Consider the following 18,531-nt stretch of genomic DNA (forward strand, 5'->3'; position numbering starts at 1 on the left):
AGATCCTTTGTTCCAAATGCCAAAAATAAGCCCAGCCATCCACTCATTTGTAGTTGTTAAAGACTCTTTCAGAGCGTGTGTTCCAAAAAGGATTACAATCACATAAAAAGTGATAATGAAACTATCAAAAACATTGTGAACTACCCCTTTGGTGAAGGCACTGAAGGGTTTAGATTTGACAAATCTATTGATGGCATTACTGAATCTTTTAAACAGGTAGGTCTGCTATGCTTTGAACAGTATTTCTTAAATAGCCCCTTTGCTCTTAATGAAGTCAATTGAAATCAATTAGCAACGCCTGCTCAAATTACTTTCAGCCCTATTGGCTGTCCACTTACATTTACTTATGCCACAAATGCTGCTTTCCTTTGCACTCTAACATGATTATTTCTGTTGGAGGTTTGTTGACAACTATTTGTCTACTTGTATACAGCAATAAACTTTCAGTCATTAACACATTTTCCTTCGAGAACAATAAAGGCATTCCTACTCTATCCTTTCTTAGGTGGCCCGAAGGCTGCTGTCCAAACACCCAGAGAGTCCAAGTAGCCCAGCCACCAGCGAGGGCAGTAGTAGAGGGTCCCGTTCCCCCTCCTACCCATCCGCCTCCTCCCCCTCCATACCTGTCATCCCTAAAGTCCGGATCAAAACAATCAAGACCTCTTCTGGGCAGATTAAAAGAACTGTCACCAGAGTACTCCCACAGCTGGCCCAAAGTGAGCTTGATCCTGAAGGCCCAAAGAGAGGGGATTTAGTGTCTGTCTCTGCTGCGTCAATCATGGTCTCCTCCCTCCTTTCCTCCCCAACCTCGTTGCGGCCTTCCTCCTTGCCCACCACAGGAGGTACAGCTATGGAGATTGCAAAGCAAATGACCATCAAACCTGTAGCAACTGCATTCCTGCCTGTGTCAGCAGTCAAGACGGCAGGTACCCAGGTAACAACAAACATTTAACACTTTTTTTGTTATACTTTTTAATAGCTGTCTTCTGATACAGCCAGCCAAATTCTATTAAGAAAATAAACATATGACACCACTAAATAAATATAATGTGCATATACAGAGCCTTCCAGAACTGGCTCCCTTGGTAAAAATGAACACAACAACAGAATATGAGTATTATCTAACATATGACTGAGGGAATATTGTTAATTAAAAACAAATAATTCCTAATCAATAAATATTTTTTCAATAAACGTGCTCTATAAAAAAGGATCTGAGACCACTCATCCATACATAATTTCTTCATATCCTTTAGAGCCCTCGGTCTTGTCTTGACCTCAATGTAGTTTAGGTCAGGGGAAGGGGATGGAGATTGTCAAATGTGGTTTGTGTGGTTAGTTCCTTTGTGTGTGGATCCGTGCTACATTTTTTATGTGTGAGCAATGCTCTGTATCATTGTCCTTCTGAAACATTAAACAAAAACCCAGTTAGGCTACCTGGTAAAAGCAGACATCACATGATGCAGTCCATACTGCCATAAATCCTAAAATCTTTCCCAAGCAAAACAACCCCCAATACAACATATCCACCATACAGTGGGGATTAGGTTATGTTCCACCTGGTGGTTTTGGTCACAAAGCTCTATTTTTGTCTGGTCTGATCACAGACCCAGTTTTCAATCAAAGTGGCAGTGATATTAAGTTAAAGTTTTATATCTTGATGAGCATAAAGGATTTCTCTTTTGCAAGATGTCCAAATAGAATGTTTGCATGGAAGTTATATTTTATTGTAGTTTTAGAGATTTCACCAACTTCTGCAACTCTCGATCAGTGATCAGTTTTTATCCATTTTCTGCAATCTTTCAAATAATTCTCTGCAATATGTTTTTTTTCTCTCTGGTCAGGAGCAATTTGTGTGGGGGGAGGTTTCTTTAAATGTAATGTCCTATACAAATAAGCAATCAGAGCCCTTGCTCCATTGAATTTTTTTTTTTTAAATAAACCTTTCCAAACCTCCAAGAAGATTATGAGATTTGGAGGTATGGCTTTGCAAAACACACCCCCGAATCGTCCTCCTCACTCTTCAAAATACCCTTCCCCTTCCAGGCAAGTTCATAACACTTCATAATTATTGCCCTTATGGTTGAGTTAGGATTTTTCAGGCATGTGTCTGTTTTAAAGAATATTCCTTTTTGGTCATCTCTCTGACTAAGGCCCTTGTTCCCTGTCACTTACAGCAGTTTAGCTGCATAGCCAGCGATAGGAAGTGTCTTTGTGGTTCCAAACTTCTTCCACTTCACAATGATGTGTTCCTCAGAATTTTCAATGCTTTAGCAATTTTTTATAACCTTTCCTAGATCATTGCCTCCACACAATTTTATGTTGGAAGTCAACAGAGACTTCATGACTTAATTTTTTCCCTACATGCACTATGAAATGTGGGACCTTTTATAAACAGGTGTGTGTCTTTCTCAATTACATTCAATCAAAAGAATTCGCCAAAAATCTAATAAAGTTCTAGTAACATCTGAAGGATGATCCAAGGACACAGAATGCATCTGAGCTCAATTTGGTGTGTCCTGGCAAAGGGTCTGAATTCTTATGTACATGGGTTATTTAAGTTAGACATTTTTATAAATTGGCAAATATTTTCTTTTCACGAATTTACATTATGGGGTATTGTGTATAGATTGATTGTAAGAAAAATAAATGTAATCAATTGTAAAAGAAGTAAAAATGGCAAAGAATGTCAAGGGGTCGGTACTGTCCTGAATACTGAATTCTCATATAAGATCTTATATTGTTGAACTTCTTTCCAATGCTGTTTGTTGCCTTCTGCCATCAGTACATTTCTGATTTGATAGATAACCAAAATAGGTTCATATTCTTACTTAAGTCTTAATATATATTCTGAGCTGTTTAGTTATATACATTATTAAGAAGATAGTTTCTTTTTTATTAAGAATTTGTATTTTCTTTGAACAATATATGTACCATATATGAAATTATTCACATTCGATTCCCTTGTCCACCCACTCAGGTAATTAACCTGAAGCTGGCCAACAACACCACTGTCAAAGCCACAGTGATCCCAGCAGCATCAGTGCAGAGCGCCAGTAACGCCATCCTCAAGGCGGCGAACGCCATCCACCAACAACAGCAGACCGTCATGGTGCCCGCATCTAGCCTGGCCAACGCCAAATTTACCGTGCCAAAGACTGTTCACCTCACCAACTTCAACCTGCTCCAACAGACTAAGACCACATCGGTGTCTGAACTCCACCAGGTTTGGGTTTAGTTCAGTTTATTTTCAAACCCAATGATAAATCTGGACTTATTGTCATACACTTACCCACTAGAAAAAACAATAAAACAGTATAATAATAAAAACATTCCAGTAAATAAATAACATGCGCTTTTATCTTTTTCATGGTATCTGCACTTTGTCTTTTATTCATGTGTGTTCAGTAAAAATATTTTAAACCAAGAAATTTTTACTCTAAATGTTTGTTTCATCAGGTGCTCTCCAGCTCTAAGACTCAGGGGCAGCAGCCAGTAAAGCAGGCCCTGCTGGCTACCCAGGTCCAGGCCCAGAAGAAGGGGGTCTCCAGGGTCCAGGTTCTAGCCAGCTCCCAGAGCTCTGTGGTGGAGGCCTTCAATAAGGTGCTGAGCAGCATCAACCCTGTCCCTGTATATGTTCCCAACCTCAGTCCCCCCTCATCTGCCTGCATCTCTCTGCCCTCCCGTGGCTACAGGTAACTCTTAGTTATACAAACAAAAAGGCTACCAGTTTGATGCAGAGAAATTGTAGTGAACAGTTCTCATAAATTGGTAAGTGCAGAACGGATGAATAAAAACATTGACATTTGACCTCCAGGTGTCTGGAGTGTGGGGACTCATTTGCCCTGGAAAGGAGCTTAACTCAGCACTATGATCGCCGCAGTGTCCGCATCGAGGTCACCTGCAACCACTGTGCCAAGAACCTGGTGTTCTACAACAAGTGTAGCCTGCTGTCCCACGCCCGGGGACACAAGGACAAAGGTGTATTTCTTCACACAGTATATTAAATGTATAAAGCATTCTCTGCCATTGATATTCTTTAATGGGGCAGCAGATATTCTAGCACTTAGACCATCTGACAAGTATCTAAATGGTTGCAAGATTGAATACCCAAGCCTGCAAGTTTGACAAGCATGTTCTTCTATCCTTGTGAATCAGTTGACTGTTATTGTAACTCTAAGCATTGATATGCTAAATTACAAAAATGTAATTGAAATGTGTGTAACCAAAACATTCTTTTGACCTTTTGTTTACACTTCTCTCCTCCATAAAGGGGTGGTTATGCAGTGTTCTCATCTCATCCTCAAACCCATCCCTGCAGACCAGATGATCACTACATCACCTCCAGTATCCTCCACCACCATCACCAACAACACGTCCACTGGATTTACCCACAGCTCCACCAGCCAACAACCAGTGAAAGGCATTGGTACCCAGGCCCAGGCAGCAGTGATCTGTGCCCCCTCCAACGCTCCTCCAGTTGCAGCCATGCCCCTTGATGAGGACACGTCTCGACTCTGCCGAACAAGTCTTAAGTGTTTAGAGTGCAGTGAGATGTTCCAGGATGAGAACTCTCTAGCAATACATTATCAGCAGGCGTCAGAGTCCAGCGGACAGGTGTGGAGAATGCATGTGCACGCACATGTCCATTAATTCAAGGGTGCACGGACAAATAGATGTTGTTATAGTGTCAGCACACCTTAACTCATAACATATTTCATACATTTTGTATTGACTAATGTTTCATTTAATTGAATCATGGGTCAATGTAGAATGTCTAAATATCTGTTTCTTTTTTATGTCTCCAGAAAACCTGCACCATCTGCCAAATGCTGCTACCAAATGGGTGCAGCTTTGCATCCCACCAACGCATCCACCAACATAAGTCTCCTTACATCTGTCCTGAATGTGGAGCTATCTGCCGCTCCGTCCATTTCCAGTCCCATGTGACTAGGAATTGTCTCCACTATACCCGCAGAGTGGGATACCGGTCAGTCTGAAACTAGACAACATCCCTTCTTGTTTACTGAGGAACATTTTCTTTAAAGCTTTTTCCCTTGGTTACTTCTTTTCACTGTATAGATTTTTATTTGTAAGCAGTAAGATGATATCTTCACCAATTTGGTAAAAATATGGCACAGTGCCTTATTATCAGACCCTGTCATGTTCTCCACATTTTGTTGTCATGGACTTAATTTATAATTGTTTTAATATTTTTGGGTATTAATCTACACACATTATCCCATAATGACAGCATAGAAACACATGTTTAGATCTTGGTGCAAAATGTAATATGTTATTTACATAACTATTCGGAACCTTTTCCATGACACTACAGATTGAGCAGGACTACCATATCAAGGACTATTAAAGGACAAAATTGAGAGTGGAGTAAAAAGGGTAAAAAATGTGAAGAAAAATGTGAAACGGACATCCAGTGTTGATTAAAAAAGTCATGTGTTTTCTTCTTTCTACCTCGGCAGCTGTGTCCATTGTAGCGTCATCTACGCTGATGTGACTGCTCTGAAGACTCACATCCAGAGTTCTCACTGTGAGATCTTCTATAAGTGCCCCATTTGCCCCATGGCCTTCAAGTCTGCCCCAGGCACACAATCCCATGGATACACACAGCACCCTGGGGTCAAGATAGGCGAGCCCAAGTAATAGTTTTTGGATTCTTAAACATTTTGACCCAATTACTTTTGTAAAGATTCTTGCAACTCATGTGTTCTAATATGCTGTTTGTAATTTTGTAAGTTCTTATATCTAAAATGAATATTATCCTAGACGTTTTTCTGAACTATACTGAAGAACTGAGCATATTCCATGATATAGCATTGATTAAGTTCTGTCCTATTTTGTTATTTTCCACTCTTTATATCACTGAGTCTTGATTACATTTACAACCCTAATTCTTTACCATATAATGTGTCCAAATTGTTTTCCTGTTAGAACAGATTTAATTCTCCATGGTTTCCAAAGAATTAGACACACAGACTCATGTTATTTTTTCCACCAGAATGACCTTCTCATCACTTTGTTTGTCAAGACTATCTTATGAAAGACCACAGACACATAATACATTACCATGCTCCATAGCAGGTGATTGGTAATGCCTCATACAGAAAGTATGCTGACAAACGTTGTGGCTCAAAAGTGTGCCACACCTTTTGAACTGGCATATTGTGTTAAAATAAATACTTAACTCCAATTATGAAAATTATTACGTTTATAATGTCTTCATGGGCAAGAATAGGTGCAGTGTACAATGCAATGTTACAGTTCTTAAAAACAATTATTAATTTAATAAATTTTCTGATAAACTGAAGAAATGTAGTCTTTATCCAACATATATTGTCTTATTCTTCATCTTCCAGGTTAATCTACAAGTGTTCCATGTGCGATACAGTGTTCACCCAGCAGACTCTGCTTCAGTCCCACTTTGACCAACACATTGCCAACCACAAAGTGTCTGTCTTCAAATGTCCAGACTGCTCCATGCACTATGCTCAGAAACAGCTAATGTTGGACCACATCAAGGTAATGTATATCTACAATTGTCTTCTACTCTGCTAAAGGCAGAAAAAAGCAGTAAGAAAATACCCTCACCTAAAGGATTATTAGGAACACCATACTAATACTGTGTTTGACCCCCTTTCGTCTTCAGAACTGCCTTAATTCTACGTGGCATTGATTCAACAAGGTGCTGAAAGCATTCTTTAGAAATGTTGGCCCATATTGATAGGATAGCATCTTGCAGTTGATGGAGATTTGTGGGATGCACATCCAGGGCACGAAGCTCCTGTTCCACCACATCCCAAAGATGCTCTATTGGGTTGAGATCTGGTGACTGTGGGGGCCATTTCAGTACAGTGAACTCATTGTCATGTTCAAGAAACCAATTTGAAATGATTCGAGCTTTGTGACATGGTGCATTATCCTGCTGGAAGTAGCCATCAGAGGATGGGTACATGGTGGTCATAAAGGGATGGGCATGGTCAGAAACAATGCTCAGGTAGGCTGTGGCATTTAAACAATGCCCAATTGGCACTAAGAGGCCTAAAGTGTGCCAAGAAAACATCCCCCACACCATTACACCACCACCAGCAGCCTGCACAGTGGTAACAAGGCATGATGGATCCATGTTCTTATTCTGTTTAAGCCAAATTCTGACTCTACCATCTGAATGTCTCAACAGAAATAGAGACTCATCAGACCAGGCAACATTCTTCCAGTTTTCAACTGTCCAATTTTGGTGAGCTCGTGCAAATTGTAGACCCTTTTTCCTATTTGTAGAGGAGATGAGTGGTACCCGGTGGGGTCTTCTGCTGTTGTAGCCCATCCGCTTTAAGGTTGTGCGTGTTGTGTCTTCACAAATGCTTTGCTGCATACCTCGGTTGTAACAAGTGGTTATTTCAGTCAAAGTTGCTCTTCTATCAGCTTGAATCAGTGGTCCTATTCTCCTCTGACCTCTAGCATCAACAAGGCATTTTCGCCCACAGGACTGCCACACACCATTCTTTGTAAACCCTAGAAATGGTTGTGCGTGAAAATCCCAGTAACTGAGCAGATTGTGAAATACTCAGACCGGCCCGTCTGGCACCAACAACCATGCCACGCTCAAAATTGCTTAAATCACCTTTCTTTCCCATTCTGACATTCAGTTTGGAGTTCAGGAGATTGTCTTGACCAGGACCACACCCCTAAATGCATTGAAGCAATTGCCATGTGATTGGTCGATTAGATAATTGCATTAATGAGAAATTTAACTGGTGTTCCTAATAATCCTTTAGGTGAGTGTATGTCAAGTCAATGCTTAATTGCTTGAAATTCATTACTACTGTCAATAATCATTCATCAATAAACATTGCTCTTGTGCTGTCCATAACTGTCAGTGAACGTAAGTTATTTTATTCCCCTGCAGGCCATGCATGGCACCCTAAAGACCATTGAGGGTCCCCCTAATCTAGGTATCAACTTGCCACTCAGTACCAAACCCACCAACCCCATGTCCTCTAGCCCCAACACCAACATTCCCAAAACCGTCAATGGTCTGAATTGGGGGGATAAGAAGACCTCTTCTACACCACTGAAAAAGGCTCAAAACACCACCACCTCAGCCTCCAAGAAGCCTCCAGCCCCTGGCTGGACGTGTGAGGACTGTGACCGTCTCTTCACCCAGAGAGAGGTGTTTGTAGCACACATGAGACGGGAGCATGGCAAGGTAAAATTTAATTACATACCTGAAAAGGATAGCAGGTATAACAAAAATGTTGCCACAAGCCAGCATGTTGAAAAATCTGTTGTTCTGTCACTGTGTAAGGCTGTGCAGGCTGTCCCTGGGTGCTCATGGTGCATCACCCTGCACATCTTCAATTCAGAGCGGTTGGGCTAAATGCAGAAGCCCAATCTTAGTTGACCATTTAAAAATATCCCTGATTCCCAAGCACATATGAAAAGGACGCACTAAAAAATCAAACAAATATTTGAATGTTCTTTTTCATCTCCCTCTTTGAATTTAGCAACTGAAGAAACATCCATGTCGACAATGTGACAAGTCATTCAGCTCCTCCCACAGCTTGTGTCGACATAACAGGATCAAGCACAAGGGGCTGCGCAAGGTTTACTTTTGCCCGTAAGTAGCCCAGTTGGTAGAGCATGCAGGTTAAATTCCCACACGTGTCAATATTGAAGATCTCAATAATCTTAAGTCCCTCTGGGTAAGAATGTCTGCAAAATTACTTCAATGTAACTTATTTTTGGATAGATTTTTTTGGCGGCTTGTTACAAGCACATTAGCTACTATACAGAGAAACATACAGTACTTAAAGTTATGGAGTGTTTTTTTACCAGCATACAGTTGACACAGATTTGCATACAATCATGTGAAGTAAATTTAGCATTTTATTTGTCTAGCCTCTTATTCAAGAACTCTCTCTGACTCCACAGTCACTGTCCGGACCACAATCGAACATTCACTAAGCGCATAATGCTGGACAAGCACATCCAGCTGATGCATGGTGGCATCAAAGACCCTGAGGGGAAGGTGGCACCAGACTCAACTAACACAGAGAAAACCCCTCCTGTCAAGGTACATTAACTGAACAAAAATCTCAAAAGGTTTTACTTTTATGAAAGTACCTTATTTTAAACCTTACTATAAAGTGTTATCTAAAAACATGTATTCTTACTGTCATGGCATGGGGTTGTTCAATGAAAAACAGAAATTGGCTTGAAATTTGTCACTTGATGGTATAATTTTTTCAAATAATCTATATTTTTTATTTAATTTAATTTATTCTGAGATATAAGTAGTACTGTTAAGATTTACAGTCAAATGTAACAACTAACTTTTTAAGTCAATATGCAGTCAAAGTTTAAGAATACAAACATTCCTTTCCAGATAAATAATGGCTATAAACTCTTTAATGTTTAATTGTCACAGAAACCTTCCTTTAAAACATTTCATCCTGAATATTTCCCAGACATGACAATATCAAAATGATGTGTCATTAGTAACCCTTTGAAATCTTTAATCTTTTTTTTTAATGGAAAAATAGGTGAAAGTGTGTTTTATGGTTGGTCACAACTGTGACCGTTGGGATAATGTGTTGTATACTGAATTGACATTTTTCTCTTACACAGTCATCAAAATTCATATATATCCCAGCCCAATTATTAACACATGAAACGCTGCCACTGGCAGTCCCCAGCATTGCCACTAAAATACTCTCTTTCACGGTTGAGGAGGCAGGACACAGGCGCAGAGTGGTAGCAAGACATTCACTTTTACTTTAGGCTTGCAAAAACAACAAAACAGAGGCAAGGTACAACCACAAGAAAAAGCACAAAAGGCAAAAACAATGATTCACACACCGGTGTGGACAAACTCAACTAATATAGGGTCCACAATTAGAGGCAATGATGTACAGCTGCTTCTAATTGTGGAAAGCAAAAAGCGGCAGCACAGAGATGCCTAGATGGCTAGGGGCCTCCTCATAGCCAGGACCTGACAGTGCGCCCCCCCCCCCCCCCCCACATTGTTACTTTATTGTAACATACATTGTGACTTTGTATCTTTGGTGCAACATGTATTGAAACATTGTCATTGTGACATTTTAGTGTAACGTTCACTAGCAACTGTATAGCAGTCGTGTAATTCATTCACATAGACCATGCTGGTAAATTTTAGGGTAGAGATAGCCTGTAGAATATGCATTCAAATACAGGCCTACACTGAACAAAATAAATATAATAGAGGCCTACACTGAACTGCATCATTATATAATGTCCCAGAGGTTCTCACTTGGATTCAGGTCTGGGGAACGTGAGGGCCAGTCAATGGCATCAATGCCTTCGTCATCCAGGAACTGCCTACACACTCGGGCCACATGAGGCCGGCCATTGTCCTGCCCCAGGTGGAACCCAGGGCCCATTGCACCAGCGTAAGATCTGACGATGGGTCTGAGGATTTCATCCCGGTACCTACCAGCAGTCAGGGTACCGTTGGCTAGTAAGTGGAGGTCTGAACGACCCGCCAGACCATCACTGACCCCTCACCAAACCAGTCATGCTGGACGATGATGCAGGCAGTATAATGTTCACCACAGCGACTCCAGACTCTTTCACTGTGAAGAGAACAGGGCGCCAACGCCGGACCTGCCAATTCTGGTGTCCTCTGGCAAATGCCAATTAAGCTGCACGGTGCTGGGCTGTGAGCACAGGTCCCACTAGAGCAGGTCCCTCATGCCACCCTCATGGTGTCTGTTTCTGACAGGTTGGTCAGAAACTTGCACCCCACTAACCTGCTGGAGGTCATTTTGTAGGACTCTGGCAGTGCTCCTCCTGTTCCTTTTCAGTTTTTGGGGGTTGTATTGGTGTTTCCCCTCCAGTGCACCTGTTGTCACTTTCATTTTCACCAAAACAGGAGACACTGATTCAAAATCGCTTTATGCTTCCTAACTGGACAGATTGATATCCCTGGAGTTTAACTGACTTGGTGTTATGCTGTGATGATTACATTTTCCCTTAATGTTTTTGAGCAGTGTGTATCATAGAGGTAGACTTCAGGACCAAGTGCACGATTAGTTTGTGCATCCCTATTTTGAATTATGATCAGTCAGACCTTCTGTCATACAGTTTAACTTATTTTCCAAAAAAGTTTGTCACAATGATGACATCTGTGATGTTGATTGGCCAGTGAGAAGCTTTCTCATATCTTGCCTGATCTTCAACAATAGCACCCAGTAGAGATCTTCCGTGGCATAGTCGTTTTGTGCCAAAGTTTTGATGCATTTTGGTTGAGGGACTTTGTCAAAGGCATGTTGCTCCTTGTTCTCACTGTACTTCTCCTCCATGTTTGTTGCCACTCTGCCACTCTGACAATGTTACTGTCTTTCCAACGGACCAGCAACTCCTTGGGTCAGAAACTCAGAAGTTCCCCGGGGTAACTTCATGAAGTTCTTCTGTGGCTTGAATAGGATATCAGACAATTTTGCCTCATCGTACCAGAGTTCCCATATCCTCTTTTTGTCATTTCACTGATGAGTGCAAGCGAAGTGAAGTGGTTGTCATGAAAGAACTTGCAACCTTGAGGCACCTGAACTTGTTTTGCAAGACCAAGAACGACACTGGGTCCCTGACCCAATCCACCATATGGCTCCATGTGATACTGGATGAGGCAATGCTCCATTGCTTGTAACAGATTGGTTTACCTCTTATGAATTGCATAGTATGGCAACATGCTCTCATCCACTGACAGCCATTCCTGAAATGGCATGACTTTGTATAACTGATTGAGCTAGGAAACAAGGGGCCTAACCTTATAAAATGGGTCATCAGTGATCTTTGAGTTGTCAACCACATGAACTGAGGCCATTATTTAATCAAAGCAATTTCTCCACATTGCATTTGAAATGCATTCACTGTCAAGTGACCAGTTCATGTGTCCTCTTGGAACAGAGCTGTACCCAGATGTGATAAGTATCCCATAGAATGTAAAGAGTTCAACCATACATAGATACAGTTGCTTGGGAGGTCATTGTCACTGAAAACATTGTTCCTGTCATGATCTGTTTAAATAAGTTCAGCTCTTGCATTCAACAACCTGGCTGGCAGATGGCCTGTCTCCCCCTTGTAGTGCATATCTGACCCATCTGACAGCTTCTTTCTCATTGCTGGAAATGCATTGATACATCAGTAAAATGTTAAAGCAGAAAATGTTTTTTACGGTCACAATTTTGATCGATTGGATTAAATGGGTTAATAGGGCCCTATAATGTGGGTGATATTTTAGTATCACACCTCCATATGAACACCCTAGGCAGTAGTGGAGTGCTGGTCAGGCCTATAATTCCAAAAAAGCCATCCGCAACCTCCAGACTATATGGATAAAGTGAAATCCTGATGCCTGCAACCAACTAATACCTCAAATATAATAAAATGCTGCTGTAACATAACAGTTCACATAGCGTTGTTTAGATGAAGCGCTTCACGACAGAGGTCGGAGCTGGCACCTAAAATGTAGTTTACTTCAGAGGAATAGTATGGCCTATCCACCCGTAATCCACACTCCCTTAAGCACGTTTTTTTTACCCTACAGCAACTTGCATCGTGGATTTAACCGTGGGGACGGTGGGTTATGATAAGTCCATTATCACATTTCTACTATAAAGATAGATCTGCTGGAGTGAGCTCTCAATTTCTGGCTACACTGTCCTGTGCATTTGCATAGAGCGGTGATGCCGGGCCGGGGTGCAAGCTCCTGCACCCCCCTGCACCCCCGATAGCTTTGCTCCTGTGGCTGCAGTGAGTAAATATAAACTTAAACATAAACTCTGCTGTTAATGTAGATTCATAAATTCAATAAAATCTCGCTTCAACATTTTTCACAACAGTAAAGTTATGCAGCTAGTGAAAAGTTCCACACTGTTTACGCTTGAATTGCATTATTTTGTCTGCATTCTCCGCAATGTGGAAGTTATAGGAACATATTTAACATGTATCTGTCTCCCCCTGCAGGCCCTAAGCCCCAAGCGGAAGCAGCAGGATGAGGAGGGACCCCCTGTTCCCTGCTCTAAGGGCTCAACACCCACCCAACCCCTGAAGAAGCTTAAGGTCCACGTGTTTAAAGTGCACAAGTGTGCCGTGTGCTGCTTTACCACTGAGGACCTTGTCACATTTCACGACCACATCCCACAGCACAAGTCCAATGGATCATCCTTCCAGTGCAGGGAGTGTGGTCTCTGCTACACCTCACCTCACTCCTTGGCCCGGCACCTCTTCATAGTCCACAAACAGAAGGAGCCTCGGGAACTGGCCAGACGTAATGGAACCTCGGCGACCGATGAGAACCAGATGGATCCAGGGTCGGGGGACCGAATAGATGACGGGATGCCTGAGACTAAGTGTAAAGTGTGTGGAAAGATGTTTGAGACTGAAGGGAGCTTGAATACACACATGAGAACACATGGCATGGCCTTTATAAAGTCAAAGAGACTGAATGCAACTGAGAAATAGACAGGGAGAGACTTAATTGGCATTCTGTAACAATACTGTGTTACTGAATCACTGTTGTGTCTAACAGAATGTTGCTTCTGAAAAGATTAGCCTCAAAACATTGTGAAATCAAAAGTACAAAAATGACACTTTTCCTCCACCTACATAAATAAAATGTACAGTATATACACAATATATACAGTATATTTACACACATTTCTAATGTGTTTTAAAATATGTAATATATTTAAGTTGATTTATGTGTATTTCAGATAACATTTTGTACACTTTACAAAATAGATGTTTCTATGGATGTTGGATAGATATTTTATAGAAAAATCTTTATTTTAAAAGAGTGTTGTCTTCTGAATAGTATGGGAATATGGTAGATACTGTATAAATGTTTATAATATGGGAGATTAATCCTCAAATACTGGCAGTGTTCTTTATCACAAATGCTGCTAAATGTCAATGGAGTCTGCTTTCATATCTGTTTGTGTTTTTTAAGTTCTTGGCTATAAACCACAAACTGATATGGGACCAGGTTATAAATGCTTTATCTCTGCATTACTTAATCATGTGGTCAGGATAGGGCCATTTCTGCTTCAATTATGTAAGTTCAGTTCAAGAATAATAGAGTTGACTGGATTTGCCCCTAATTCTGTTCATATTATTGGGACAATCAGTTCAGAGACTTACCAGGAGTTTCTGTTTGGCTGAGCATAGATAGGTGGCCAAATTCAGATTTTTGAAATTACTAATTGTTCTTTTGACTAATAACATCAGATCTTTTTACATTTTTAGATCTTTTCCAGGTCTGGTCTGATTGGTAAAAACCAAGTTGTGACATAAAATATCTGAATTTGTATTCTCTAAAGTTATTAGGCCATTTTACGCATTTCTCCATTTTAAGACAAAGTCACATTGGCATTGTTTACACAGGCAGCCCAATTTAGCTGTCTATCTGGTTGTTGGCCTAATATAAAGAGCATTAAATGGTATGGAATCTGTTCTTTTGATTCCAGTTTATACAAACTTCATGTGCGTTTACTAAAGCAGCCCAATTCAGAATTCATTTCTTCACAAATTACCATGTTGATCAGTCAGTTAAGTTCTGAAAATGACTGAGAAAGATTTTGGTGGGAAATTAGTTGGAGGAAAAAATCTACACTGAGCTGTCTGTCAAAATGTAGCTTAAATGGATTTGAATCATGATACAAACTAGATTCTTAATCCGCATCCTGTCTGGACATTTAATCAGATTGTTCTACTCGTACTTTTTTTTATAGATATTGAAGAAATATATTGAATGAAAATCTATTCATGGGTAACAGTATGAACCAGGGTTGGAACCAAAATTATTTTCCAGTTGATTAGTTCTGCACAGCACCGCTATTTTACTATTGTTGTTCTATAATAATACAATCATGCTTGATGGACAGACGAAGTGTAGAGGCGCAAAATGTAATTGACATTTTGCTTGTGGAGAATGAAGGAGGACTGGCTTGAAACCCTGGGCATCATGATATGATGGGCATTATGAGTTTAGGATAGTATAAACACTACTTCACTGTGTTATATAATTACTTTATATAAAATCTACTGGCCAGATAAATACAATGAAGTTGTATAGGGAAAGTTAAAAAGTCTGAGTTGGCTCATCACCAACACTAGCTCTAGCTTTTTGTGTTCTGCAGCACCAGAACTCAAATCTTGTATGACTGAAAAAATTAATAGAAATATAAAATATGATTAACCGGTTCTCATTTCACTTTTGGGTTATTTTCCCTGAAATGGTTCCAACTCCTGTTGTAAACACAGCCTTTGAGTTTCAGAATGTATGCCTGTCTTGTCTTTTGCCATCTTCTCGGGCAGCTCAGTTTTTGTTATATGTGAGTTATGATAACAACTGCGCATCTTTGCATACATACACAGAATACAGTATGTAGACTTCAGCCTTTACTAATAACCACCTTTTCTTTTGGCAAAATGAACTAGATTATACTTTCCTTTGCTTCATATCCACAGACAGCCCTATTCAAGGTGACGTATACAGTGCGTATAAAAAGTCACCACTCCCTTTCAAAATGTTCGCCTTACAGTCTGAAATGAAAACATAAAATCAGACTTTTTCTGACTTTATCTACCCACCATATCCAAGTGAAAAATACTCTTTAGAAAGTCTGAACATTTATTGAAATTAAAACAGTAAAATATTTGGATTATTGAACACCGCCCTGAGTTAATACTTAGTGGAACCATTTTTGCTTGAATTACAGCCATAAGTCTCTTTGAATACGTCTAGTAACTTTGTACACCTGGACAGTGCATTAGTTGCCCATTCTTCCTTGCAGAATTGTTCAAGCTCAGTCAAGTCTCGGAATATACAATGTGCTTTTTGGCAAAGATCAATCGAGACATAATATTGCCTTTTTTGAGGAGTATTTTGTTCTTGCCACCCTCCCATAGATGCTAGAGTGGTGGAGTGCTTGTGATATAGTGGCCAAATGCACACATTCACCAGTCTTTGCCTTAAAGGCCTGAAGTTCCTTCACATTTGCCATTGGCTTCTTGGTAGCCTCTCTGATCAGTCTCCTCCTTGTCTGGTCATCCACTTTGGAGGGAAGGCCAGATCTATGCCAGACCAGATCTATGGGTGGTGCCATTCGCATTCCACTTCTTAATAATGTTCTTAACTGTGGTACAAGGTATCTTTTTATATCCCTCCCCTGACTTGTGCCTTTCCACAACTTCATCTTATAGATCTTTTGAAAGTACCTTTCTGCCCATAATGGATTATTTGCTTTGAATTGTACTATTAAGCAGTGGAATCCTTGATGAACAACTGCTTTTATTCAGAACTAAACACAATTGCTACAGTTGATCATAGATGTAAGCTAATTAGCTTGATTTGTGATCTGGAATGTGGTTGGTAATACCACAGCAAGTTCACAATTGCAATGCGAAGGGGAATTGTTCACTTATCCAGATAGGTATTTTACTGTTTAAATTTTTTCTGTCAAATATCACTTAGATATGTATCTGAATGAAGCCAGAAAAAGTCTAATTTTATGTCTTAATTTAAGGCTTTAAGGCAACAAAAGATCAACAAAGATTTGCTGACTTTCTATACCTATTTTTTTTTACTTATTTGTCTTTTGACCAATCAGCTCTGAGAAGATGTGAAAAAAGTAAAAAAAAAATGTATGTAATTAGTCAGAAGACCAATCATTGGAAAAATATCAGAATTGTGGTAGGCTGTGCAAATACAGCCTAATAGATATGATTATGGGTTTCTTGATCGCTACGGCTGAGATTACACAGGCAGATATATTTTTGTGGCTTTTACACTAATTAGTCTTTTGACCAGTCACATTAGTATTTTTCAGAGCTGATCTGATTGACCAGAAGGACATTAACTGAAACAAAATCAGATAAGGCTGCCTGTGTAAACATAGCCTCAGTGTACCCTTCAGAGGTAAAGTGCCAATGCATTTCTCTGCACATTGTGTGTAAACAAACCAATAAATTGGGAAATACTTGCCTATTTGTTAAAGAATGTCAATGCTATTGTGAGACTGGAATTTGAAAACATGTTCTAATTTCAGTATCCTTACATTTGAAGATTTGTTTTTAAAAATAGAAAATTAACCAGAAAAATTAGGGGATTTATTTCTATTAGTTTTCCTTTATTTAATTTTTTTCATGCCATGTCTGTATTTTCTAAAATTACAATGTTTTTAGCAGTAACTCTTTTATACTATGAAAGTATGTACAATTTGCATAGAGCTACACGTGCATGAGAAAAACTGTTGCTGGTCTTTTATCTCTTTATTAGAATGTGTCTTGCTGCTGTTTGTTTGTTTGTTAGATACAGTATGTCCAATGTTTGTGTTGAAGCAGTTCCTGATGTCTAAAATAAATGTTGAACTCTGCCTAAGGTGTGACCTGATGTCAACTGATCAGACATCAGCTCCTCTTAGAGAAATGCATTAAAATTGCCCGCTCTATTTCTATCTCATCTCAATGTTGAGACATAATTATGAGACAATGAGCTACCACCTCATTGACTTCATACCTGTCAATCCATTTGTGAACAGTGCAGATTATTTAAGGAGATGATAGTTTTCTTGCACGTATACTGTATGTATGCATAGATTTATACACTTTTGTCTTACTCCAACACAGCTTTCAATACATTTGTAGAAAGGAACTCTATGCCAAATACAATCAAATGCTTTAAAAAATATATATATATATTTAAGCAACAACCTAGGAGCAATTAGGGTTAACTGTCTTTTTCTGGGACAGAGTTTATCACCTTGTCGGTTTGGGGATTAGAACCACCCACCTATAATTTACTGGTCTAACACTCTTGACCCCTAGGTTACCCTGCCTCCCCATTATGAGTCACATCTGACATTCACTACACAATGAACACTAATTTCCTGTCCAAAATGTGTAATTGTTTTTGAAGTGCGATGTGATTGGCCATACACATGTCAAGCCATACCTTTACCACACTGATTAGTCAAGCTGCATATAACTGGATCAGAAGTCGTCATATCTTCCTTTGTGATCAAGAAACTCCAAATGTTATTTAAAGGTCCCAGTCATAAAGGAAGGATGCTATCCATAAGATGCTGCCAATGTATGGGACCGTCCTCTTTTTAGCACTATGTGCTGCAAGAGCCTTATTTGCCATGAATGTCTCTGAGAAATGCAAACAGGACACCAGGACTTTTCTATCAGAGCTAAAAAAGGATCAGCCCAGTGAATATGCTGCTTTAAGTAAGTTATTGTATTTAAATTTTTATTGTTCTATTAAACATTGAGAATTAAGAAAGATTTGACTCTTCATTAAAGGAGTTTGACATTGAAAGGGTGATTTTAACCTGAAATATGTCACATCCTTCCTGTCACTCTAATAGTGTGGCTAATCATATCATTTTTAAAGATTTAATAAATGGATGATTTTAATTGATTAGATATCTGTTATGAACCTATTCAATTAATATATAGAAATACAACTAA

At 39.7% G+C, this 18,531-nt stretch overlaps 1 protein-coding gene across 5 annotated transcripts in view; it reads left to right on the forward strand.

Annotated features, from left to right (window-relative positions):
* Positions 1–18,531, forward strand: part of znf532 (zinc finger protein 532) — a 44,608-nt gene that overhangs the window by 25,954 nt on the left and 123 nt on the right. For all 5 annotated transcript variants that reach the window (XM_013136993.4, XM_020053642.3, XM_013136992.4 and 2 more), the window contains 12 exons: positions 506–934; positions 2,981–3,226; positions 3,460–3,695; positions 3,818–3,981; positions 4,274–4,617; positions 4,809–4,990; positions 5,484–5,660; positions 6,378–6,540; positions 7,925–8,224; positions 8,523–8,635; positions 8,950–9,091; positions 13,021–18,288. In XM_013136993.4, the coding sequence (XP_012992447.2) occupies positions 506–934; positions 2,981–3,226; positions 3,460–3,695; positions 3,818–3,981; positions 4,274–4,617; positions 4,809–4,990; positions 5,484–5,660; positions 6,378–6,540; positions 7,925–8,224; positions 8,523–8,635; positions 8,950–9,091; positions 13,021–13,518 (2,994 nt within the window). In that variant the 3' untranslated portion in view covers positions 13,519–18,288. The remainder of the gene's footprint in view (positions 1–505; positions 935–2,980; positions 3,227–3,459; positions 3,696–3,817; positions 3,982–4,273; positions 4,618–4,808; positions 4,991–5,483; positions 5,661–6,377; positions 6,541–7,924; positions 8,225–8,522; positions 8,636–8,949; positions 9,092–13,020; positions 18,289–18,531) is intronic.

Source organism: Esox lucius, chromosome 14 (assembly GCF_011004845.1).
Source record: "Esox lucius isolate fEsoLuc1 chromosome 14, fEsoLuc1.pri, whole genome shotgun sequence".
Taxonomy (NCBI): Eukaryota; Metazoa; Chordata; class Actinopteri; order Esociformes; family Esocidae; genus Esox; species Esox lucius.